The 10,360-nt window shown below is 34.9% G+C and overlaps 1 protein-coding gene across 2 annotated transcripts; it reads right to left on the minus strand.

The window, feature by feature from the left end:
• Nucleotides 1-754: 754 nt before the first annotated feature.
• Nucleotides 755-5,037, minus strand: LOC111887402 (CBL-interacting serine/threonine-protein kinase 24). Of its 2 annotated transcripts, XM_052766248.1 has the most exons (16): nucleotides 4,879-5,037; nucleotides 4,109-4,358; nucleotides 3,366-3,428; nucleotides 3,189-3,260; nucleotides 3,012-3,119; nucleotides 2,856-2,930; nucleotides 2,724-2,777; nucleotides 2,510-2,635; nucleotides 2,334-2,423; nucleotides 2,123-2,245; nucleotides 1,936-2,052; nucleotides 1,727-1,843; nucleotides 1,597-1,653; nucleotides 1,425-1,499; nucleotides 1,204-1,325; nucleotides 755-1,137 (listed from the first exon to the last, which is right to left on the minus strand). In XM_052766248.1, the coding sequence occupies exons 2-15, from the start codon at nucleotides 4,274-4,276 to the stop codon at nucleotides 1,230-1,232; spliced, it is 1,341 nt and encodes a 446-aa protein (XP_052622208.1). In that variant the 5' UTR covers nucleotides 4,277-4,358; nucleotides 4,879-5,037; the 3' UTR covers nucleotides 755-1,137; nucleotides 1,204-1,229. The 2 variants fall into 2 exon arrangements, with proteins under 2 accessions (XP_052622208.1, XP_052622209.1); XM_052766249.1 differs by lacking the exon at nucleotides 4,879-5,037 and having other exon boundaries at nucleotides 3,366-3,439; nucleotides 4,109-4,240.
• Nucleotides 5,038-10,360: the final 5,323 nt, after the last annotated feature.

The following is a 10,360-nucleotide window of genomic DNA, read 5'->3' on the forward strand; positions in this document are numbered from 1 at the left end:
AAATAAAATTTTATCATTTCCATATTGTAACGTGGTTCAAATACAACAGCAACGCCCATAACTCATAAATAGTACCCCAATAATGATTGAACTTTGCAATAATTTGCGTTGCTATTTTTTGCACAATTATATTAGAACAAAAATTTCATGTAGATAATTCAAGTCTAATCTCACATATTTTGGAAAAATATAAGTTGGATGTGGGGTACTTTGTTCCAAAACAGATCGAAGTGACATTATAAACAATTCCAATCTCCTACATATTTCTTATACGTTCTCCCCATCTAATGAAATAGACAATATTTTGTATTGACTATCATAATCGCCCAAAAACCTCTTTATACATTAATGTCACTTTCAACATCAAGTAAGTTAGAATTTCAGAAGTTGGATGCTTTCGGACCTTTTATTACACCAGATTTTTGGATATCATAGGAAACAATAAACGTGTGATTTTAAAATTAGTTATTTTAGATACAAATAAATTATTGGGTAAATGAAAATTGAATTCTTTATTTCAACATATTCAATCCCATTCTTGTATTATACTAGGATCCAAAGATCTTAATAACCCAATGTGATCTCTTCTCTTTAGTATTTATTCTATTTTCACGTTTTATTCTACTAAACTTATAAATCATTTCTGCTTCTAAAAATATTCACTCAACTTGAAATTGAGCATAGTAGATTGCAAGAAGCCTCATAGAGAATCATAGCTTCACCCAACCCAAGCTCTGTTTTATTCCATGTCGTGTCTCCTTAACCCATTTAATTTTCGTATACGTTTACACAAGTATTGTTTAACATAATTTGTAAATATTTCCTCTAAGTTTTTCCAAACATCTTCAAATACTCCTCCATTGAGTTGGCAACTTTATTGTATGCTATCTGACAAAGCTAGCGCACTGATGTACAATTTTGTAATGGAGTAAAGCCCTTTCTACCTCTCGCATCCCATCCTAACCTAAAAAATGCCACCTCTCTCTCCAAATCATTTACCATGAACATTTTGCTCATAGGGAACCATCGTCTAAAACATTTTACCATCATATATGGCATCATCATCATCATAAGTAGCACCACACAAGTAAATATGTACAAAACATATGTATATTTACTTAGCATGTTGTACAAAACATATATATATATATATATATATATATATATATATATATATATATATATATATATATATATATATATATATATATATATATATAATCCTTGGATCAGCAGGTCATTGTTCTGTAAATAGAAGAGTTTGGCAGTCCCTCTTTTGGCTTCCATATGATATGGTCGAGTTTACCACAAAAATCCTTATAGAACTGACATACATAGATAAACACCAACAAAAATAATCACTAAATATTGAAAACACAACATAACACTTGTGTAAAGAGAAGGATGAAGTTTGTGTTTCTTGCCTTATGGTATTCGAGAGTATCTCCAGCAGCCTTGCGAACATCCACCATGAAAAGAGATGTTGCCACTTCATACACCTTAATTAATAATTATATATGAAATTGGTAACCCACTTTTCCAACAAAAAAAAGGAGGGGGTAAAATGTAAAATAGAATGATAGTCAAGAATTGTACCTCCAAAACAACAGCAAACTGTCCAGCGCGATTCACGGATGCACCCTCGAGTCTAGTCTGTGGAACATTACATAACAATTTTGGAATCTAGTTTGAAAATTTTAAGAATTTTGTTTCTTTTAAAATGTACCTTGTAGCCACGTCTAATGACCTTAAAACCCAACAATTCTGCAACTGCTGTGATTGCTGAAATTATATCTTTAGCAGGCTTCCGGGATACAAAACGAGTTTGTCGTCTTACATGATCCTGCAATTCACTTACATTTTAACAATTAAAACCAGATTACTGTAAATCCTGTAGATATGATATAAACATCAAACAGAAAATTTTAAATATACCTGACGTCTATCAAATAAGGCAGATAGATTCAGTCCTTGAGAGAGAGTGATCATCTCAAACGCATTCATTGTTAAAGGCGCAACTTTCTCCTCCGATCTTTCCATTACATATTGATCCTACAAATACATGTTTAAGGTTTAGGGTTTATATGTGGTATAGATACCAAACAAAGTTGATAAGTCCAACCTCAATGTCATCAAAAACTGCACGAACATCATCCAAACTCGCATCACCTTCTTCTCCCTGACTCATTGATACATAGTTCATTTGGAACCATGGATGCTCGCGTATCCCATCAATTCGAATACGCTAAAATAATGATGTTATGTCAAAAAAAAAAAAAAAAAAAAAAAAAGGCATCATACTTTGAAAGTACAATGATATTACAGATACTCACAGTTTGAGGGTTGGGATCCAGAATCTTGTCTAGTAATGATTTTGCACCAGAAGGGAACCAGAAAGGATATGAAAACTCAGCAGCACTGACCTGAGTGAGTAGTTGAAGAACTTAGCAAATAAATATAAAAACATTTTATAAAATAATGATATTAATAAAAGTCTTTGATATTTAACCTTTTTATACAAAGTTGGAAGATCGGACTCTTCAAATGGAAGATATCCGGCCAACAGGACATACAGGATGACTCCACATGACCAGATATCAGCAGCCCCACCATCATATCCGCGTTTTCTTAAAACCTAAAAGTCAACCATGGTAAAAATCTTAGTCAAAGATTTGAAATTAGAAGAAAATTGGTTATAAAAAATTGATATTGTTTTGGTGAACCTCTGGTGCGATGTAATTTGGGGTTCCACAAGTGGTATATAAAAGTTCAACACCCTGGAAAATAGTTTTATATTAGAGAGGAAAAGAAGAAATATAAACACTGTGAAAAAAATATATAAATATATGCTTTACTTCTTGTGGGAGTGCACTGAGTCCAAAATCTGAAACCTTTAGCCTTTCTTTGGAATCAAGAAGGAGATTTTCAGGCTATATAATACAAGAAACACTGTTAGTAGAAAATAAAATATTTAAATGATCTGATTATTCTTAAAAGTTTGTGTCTCTTACCTTTAAATCCCTATGGTAGACACCCTTGGAATGGCAATGGGCAACTGCATCAATAAGCTGTTGAAAGTATCCCCTGGCTTCCTTCTCTGAGAGCTTTCGTTTGTGAACCTAGGGTCATGAGGGTAGTTTAGGTATTTTATGTATCAAATAGTACTTCTATCAAAAACTAGAGCTTACAATTCTGTCAAAAAGCTCTCCTCCAGTGACAAATTCCAGTATTATATATATCTTTGTATGGCTTGACAAAACCTAACAGAAGGAAAGGTTCATGTCATTAAAAAAAATTAGAAATCATAACAGGGTATGTATTTGCTGAGATAGTAATTAAAATGTATTTCATGATTTCATTTATACCTCATGCAGTCTCACAATATTGGGATGTCTCACTATCTTCATAATGGAGATCTCTCTTTTGATCTGCAAATCAACTTAAATAAGTTATATACTATTAGCAACTTGAAATAACTAGGAAAAAATCACAAAAATTTTGCAGAGTTACATTCTTTCCTTGATTTAGCAAACAGAAATAAAGCACAGTAACAAGGAAACAAATTTTGGTCAAATCTCCAATAATTTGATGTCAATTAGGATCAAGTAACAACACTTAAACAAGCTTGAATTGTTTAGTGTGACATGAAGTCATAAATAGATGCAAGAAAATGTAAAAGACATAAGTTAGCATCCATGTCTTTTAGAAGATGGTTTAGGTGAATAATCAGATGGATCCATTAAAGAAGAACTGTAAATACTCCAATAATCTTTGTGGCATGATATTCATCCTTTTAATGCTAATTCTGTGCATATTTCTTAGGTCTCACAGTTGTATCTTCTATTCATGAAACCTAAAAGCATTTGTTGCATAAACTTGTTCAAAGTGCATGCTTGAATTCTGTGTTTCATTTGTTCAACCTCTTCACAGCAGTTGAACTTATTTTCCTCCCTTATTTCAGTTATGATGCTGTTCAAAACTACAGAGAAGCTAAAAGGCCATATTCCATGGTTAAAATACAGGTGCAAATACAGAGAACAGAGGCGTCATTGGGATACGTTATGTAAGATTTTGTGTTGAAGAGAACAATTGTAAGTGAAAATCATACCTGATCCACCATTTTATGCTTCAGTATTGTGCTTTTAGCCAGAACCTTAACAGCAACAGCTTCACCAGTTTCTGTGTTTTTCGCAAACTTGACCTTTGCAAATGTGCCTTCACCAATTGTTCGGCCAATCTCATATTTCCCGACCTTCTTTGTTACGTTCTTCGTCATTTATCCAGGCTCAAAGAGCATATAGATTATCCACAATTTCTAACCACGGTTGAAGACAATGGAAAGCATCCAACATTTATAGCTATTTACGTAAAATAACAAAAGTCAGACTTCATTTATAAAGTAGGTTCAATTGAAAGGTCATTCTAATCCGCTAGCGCCAAACAGTTCTACAGTATCATTCACGATGATAACATTTTTTCTTCATTTCTTCATTGATGTGACGTATCAGAATCTAAACCTAACTATTAGCTCCTTTCACGCCTTTCACATAGATTAAATCGGAATCTGATTAAACACATGGAGAAAACGTGAACTTAATATTTCCATTTCGAGCTCATTCGTCCTCTACAATACAAGATGACACAAATTTTAACAAAAGAATAACAAAACATTATCATTAGTCACTTAGACCTAACGATTAACGAATCGTTCGTATCACAAGTATGTGCACTTTATAGATTATAGAAATGCAAACCATAGCTCAACGAGTCCTAATTATATATGCAGAAACACAAATGTCCCTATAGGTACACAATTTATACATAAGCACAATTCAATGCAATTAAATTGAAGAAACTCTTCAGCAGCCAGCCACTTACATGGAAGGAGAAGCGTGTGACCGGAGTTGCGGCAGAGATAGAAACCGGTGATCAGATCGTCTGGAACTCCAGCGAGTACAAAAACTGAGTCGGTATGGAGAGAGAGAGAGAGAGAGAGAGAGAGAGAGAGAGAGAGAGAGAGAGAGAGAGATGGGCGCTCAAAGTGGAAAATAGAAAAGCTATATGCTTTTCAGGGGAAACACATCTATAGAAAGGTACAACATTCAATGCATACAGTACGTGTTTTTTTTTCATAAGAACTCTGTATTCAATAATCACTGCTCTGGACAAACGAATGGTTAACAAAGTTGGAGTACTTTTCCCTGATTTGTTAGTGTTTTAATATTTAATATTACTAGAATAACCCTTAAATTACTAAAATAACGCTTGATTAGCTGCAGGAAGCTGGTATAGCCTTCACGATGACGTGGACGCGATCCCCCAACAACTAAAAAAATAATAGGTTCCACCTACCATTGATTATTATTATAATTTAATGACAAAACTAAATTTGTTCCTTATAGTAAAGGTTTGAAGTTTCAAAATCAAATTTTTCCTGTGGTTTTGGTCCTTGGAACATCTGAAATGACGGTTTTGCCCTTTAATTTCTTTTTTGTATTTTTTTTGTATGTATTTTAATACTTTTTATTTTAAAAAATAAAAATAACATCTCATCTCCTCTCTCTCTCACACACACATACACATACACATACGACTTTTTCTCCCAACACAATACTCAGATCTTCTTCTCAATTTCATCTTCTTCACAACCACCGTCATTTGAATCATCATCCTCAACCACTCAATCGACATTTCAGAATCACCCACAGATCAAGCTACATTCGACTGCATCCTTCACAACGCCTGAGGCCATAAATAGAAACCTAATCTCCATGATTTCTCCGTCAACAACCCCAACGAAACCATCATCGACCCTCTGTATGAGTTCCTACAATGGTGGAATAAACCCAGATCTTGGAATGACTTATCACCTACACATTCATGTTTCATTCATGAGTTCCTAATTCCACTTACATGTACCAGATTAAAGAGACCTGTTTTGAGTTTGAGTTTCGATTTTCCTGTTCCTTGCCTCCACCGACGACATCCCCTTTGCTCAACCTCCTGATGATCGATCCAAACAAAGATCAATTTTAGGAAATCGATCTGGTTAGCAATTGAGGAGCAGTGATGCGGGGGTGGTGTTACCCTTTCTTAATCCCATCATTCGTTTTTTTGTTATCTTTATCACACACACACACAGATGCAGACACACAATGTGTGTGTGAGTTCCCTCGTGTTGTTCAATCACAGAGTAAACCCAAGATGGGCGCTTGTGTTTTTTTATCAACTATTGCTCTTCCAGATGAAATTTTTGAACCTATTGGAAGATAGATCGAAGAAACAGATGAAATTTTGAGAGAATTTGAAAGGATTCTCGATTTATGGAGTGGATGTATTTGTTAGTGTTTGAAGGCAAGAAATCAATTTCTATCCCCGAATTCTGGAATTTGTGTATTAGCTATAAGATGAACACAAGATCTTCATCTTCATCTTTCCCCTGATTTTTTCATCTTCATCTCGTTCCCAGATCTTCATATTGTTCAGATGGTAATGGTGATATTCCATTTTTCTAAAAATAAGAATGATGAAGATGGGTTTTATAGATAGACAGAGAGAGAGCGGGAGAGAGAGTTACTAGTAGGGGTGGAGTGGGTGTCTATCTGTTTTGTTTTTTATTTTTATTTCATAAATTATTGAATTAAATAAGAAAAGAAAATACATAACTGAAATTAAAAGGGTAAATCGGTAAGTTCAAATTTTTTTGGGCCAAAAACCCAGAAAAACCTTGATTTTAGAACTTTTGTGCAAACTATAAACTTTTTGGACCTCATCCAAAGTTTTTTCGCAAACCACAAGGACCAAATTTGCAGTTTTGTCTAATTTAATAAACAACCATTTAAGCCATTAGTGTTGGTTTCAATGATTAGATTACAAAAAAATACGAATAACTTTTTTGTTTTCCGTTTATAAAGTTAAAATTTAAGGATTTTTTGTATAAATTTTCCTTTTTATGTATGCTAAATTTTTTGTGAGCATCCTTTTTTCCACGTCGTGATAAGGTAGATACGACCATTCAAACCTTAACGGTTACTTTGTGTCACGATGTGGACATTCTAATGCCATGACGTGAAGATGGTGTTGATCATGCTATAGTTGTGGGGGGTGCTTACCTCACGACGTGACGCCTATTGGTCACGACATGATAACTGCTCGAACATAATCCGTTTTGGCTTTTAAATGTTGTTCTTAATAAATTCATTGGGTGTTCTTGTAGGGGTGTTAGAGTATCTGCTTAGGAGCAATTTTCCTCTGTTCATAGCTTACATATATTGGACAAGAGGTGAGTCATTTCTTGTGTTGTTTTAGCACTAGTTTAGAGGGATAGCATATACATATGTAATATGTTGTGTCTCGACTTTTGATATTGTGTAAAGTTTGAAACTGATTGTCTAAGGTAGAATGAAATCTAGACATATAATATTATTGACGACACAATTGAACTAGATAATTGATGTATGCTAGATCCTTGAACTAATCATTTGATGCAACATGTTAGTGTTAGGTTTATGCTAGAAGTGAGGACTTTTGTGTGGTTGTATTGTGATTTTATGTGTTATATTTTTTGTTTTGTCATTTTTGAATTAAACAAGAAAATACATATTATATGTTGGGTGATTGAAAGGTGTATCGTATTATATGTCATGATATATTAATGTGTCTACCTTGTGTTTGGTATGCCTTGGTGTTGTTATTCACACCCGATTTACCCAGATCAAAACTATTTTCCAAGGGTTTTGTGTTAGTGATTAAGGTTAGTAGCACTCACCGATTAAGCTCCATTCTTTTATCTACTCGTCCATTTTGGAATCCAAATCAGAATCAGGAAGTATTTTATCTTTTTAGCATCGATTGTACTCAAATTTTCTATTTACTAGTTGTGATTTTGGAAGTGAATGAGAATCAATAATCAATTTTTTCTGTTATCAATGCTTTTGAATGTTGCTTGTATTGTTGCATTTTTTGAATGTTGATAATAAACATGCCTTCCAAGTGTTTCATATAATGTCAAAAAGAGAAGGTTTTTGTGTAAATGAGACAAGTTTGATATGTTAGACTTATTGGGAAGATTCTGTTAGAATATGTTAAGGTAAACTACATACTATGTTGTTAGAATTACAATAATATGATTATACTTGTGTTGAAATATTCTGTTAGAAGTAAAGTAGATAATATTATGTTAGAATTTTTAAGGAATTGAAGTTTAAGCAACAAACGGAAATGAAATGTTCTTTTAGAATTGAAGTTAATATGTGTAGTTATGTTATTTTGGTGTTTTTATTTTATAAAAAGGATGTTATAAATTCTTTAAGAATATAAGTTAAAACTTATGTGTAACATTCACTAGGTTGGTAGGTAGTGGTAGAAGTGTTGTAAGATTGCGGGGTGGTCGTAGCATTCACTAGGTTGGCAGGTAGTGGTAGAAGTGTTGTAAGACTACGGGGTATCTGTAGCATTCACTAAGTTGGCAGGTGGCAGTAGGATTGTTGTAAGATTATGGGGGTGGTCGTAACATTCACTAGGTTGGCAGGTAGTGTAGTAGTTTTGCAAGATTGTGGGGTGACTCGTAGCATTCACCTGGTACATGAGCAGTTGCAAGGATGTTGTGGAACTATGATTAGGCTCGTAGTTTCCTTTATGTGAGATTAGACCATAACAGGTTGGGTTCTAAGATTGTGGGAAGGCCACAACATTTGTGGGATTGAGGAAGGTTGTGGACCACTTAGGATCGGTTGTGATGTAATACTACAGCTGACTAGTAGCATTAATTTAAAGTAAAGTAGATTATGTTGCATCGGTGTAATGGTTGGTTATCTTATCCCTTGTTGGATCAAGAGGACTGTTGGAGCCATTATGACAAGCAGGCTAGGATAACTCTTGCCAATATATACCCTTGTTTGGAGTCGCATGGTGCGTTTGTGTGTGAGGCTATCAGCCTCAACAACCGGTTGGGATTCCAGTATTTTGGTTAATTGGAAGGTAAGTACGAGGCCATAGAGGTCTAGGTTAGGTTTGAAATATGATTATGGAGCGACAAGATGAGCATGGGATGGTACCAATGATTGAGACTCGTGTTTAAAGTCATCTTTGTTTTCAAGTGAAAGGTTTTTGGCAATGATGAATGGTCGGGGATTCTATTTCTCAGTGGAATCAACAAGATAATTCAGGGTCGGAAGGGTTTTCGTTTGGTTTGGGTTGCGAAGTGGAGTTGTATTAGTAATGATTCAGAAGGGTTTTGTATGTCGACAAGTCATACAAGGTATTGGATTTATGGATTTTGAGTCAAGTGGTGATGGTTATTCTTTATTGGTTAAGGTTAGCGGGGAAAGGATTCGTTTGTCGTCAGTGTGTGAATCTTGATAAGGTTGGGTTCGATTATTTTACTGAAGGGCCATTTATGTCATAGTCGAATTTTATCGGGGTTCTGGAAGAATTAACCGAATCGTCTGGGTGCTAGGAATGTGGTGAGAATTGATTTTGAGGAAGAAATCTAATTTAAGTAGGTGAGAGTTGTAACACTCGTGTTCTAAATTGGTTAAGCTTGCAATTATCAATGGTCGGAGATGAAATTTTGGAAGAGACCTTGTGCCATTACGTGGCAATGGTTAAGCAAATTGCGTACTTTTGGGCCACCATGGTATGGCAGCTAATTAGGCCCAATCCCTTGACTCTTTTAAGGTTCCATTCATATTTAAACCTATCTAAACCCATTTTAGGGTTCAATATCAGCCTCCAAGCCCCCTATTAGCTCAGAAAACTCTAGTCTTCATCCATAGCTAGAGTTTTGGTCTTTCTTAAGCTTTGTTGGTTTGAAGAAGAAGAGAAGAGGAAGAGGAAGGTATCTTTTAGTGGATATTGCAAGGAGTCAACATTATCATCACCTCATATTATCTTTGGACCTTTGTAAGTGTCAAAGTTCCTTTATTTATGTCATTCGATGGTTAGATCTTAAATATCATCCCATGTTCCTCATGTTTGAGTAAGTTTGGAGTGAAGGAACTCATAAAGTTGGCAACTTTATGACTCTCCTGGGCCCCAAGAGTATGACATGTTATGGATCTAGCCTTCTGATGGTCTCAGATTCCACCCACGTATGCGGGGGGTACGTGGAGTACACATGACGTATCCAAGGTTGGGGTAAACCCTAATTTTTAGGGTTTGTGCCATATTTAAATGACTTAAAATCATCTCCTGGACATTTTAGACCAGCCTCCACCTCCTCTTGCCCTAAAATCGAAACCATAAAGTGAATTGGTGAGTTTTGAGCTTGAAAGAGTGGTTGTTGGTGGTTTGTGAAAGAGAAGAAGAAGAGGAACACTTGGAGGAGTGTCTTGAGCTTGTAGATCCAGGGTTAGCTTCT

This window comes from Lactuca sativa, chromosome 8 (genome assembly GCF_002870075.4).
Source record: "Lactuca sativa cultivar Salinas chromosome 8, Lsat_Salinas_v11, whole genome shotgun sequence".
Taxonomy (NCBI): domain Eukaryota; kingdom Viridiplantae; phylum Streptophyta; class Magnoliopsida; order Asterales; family Asteraceae; genus Lactuca; species Lactuca sativa.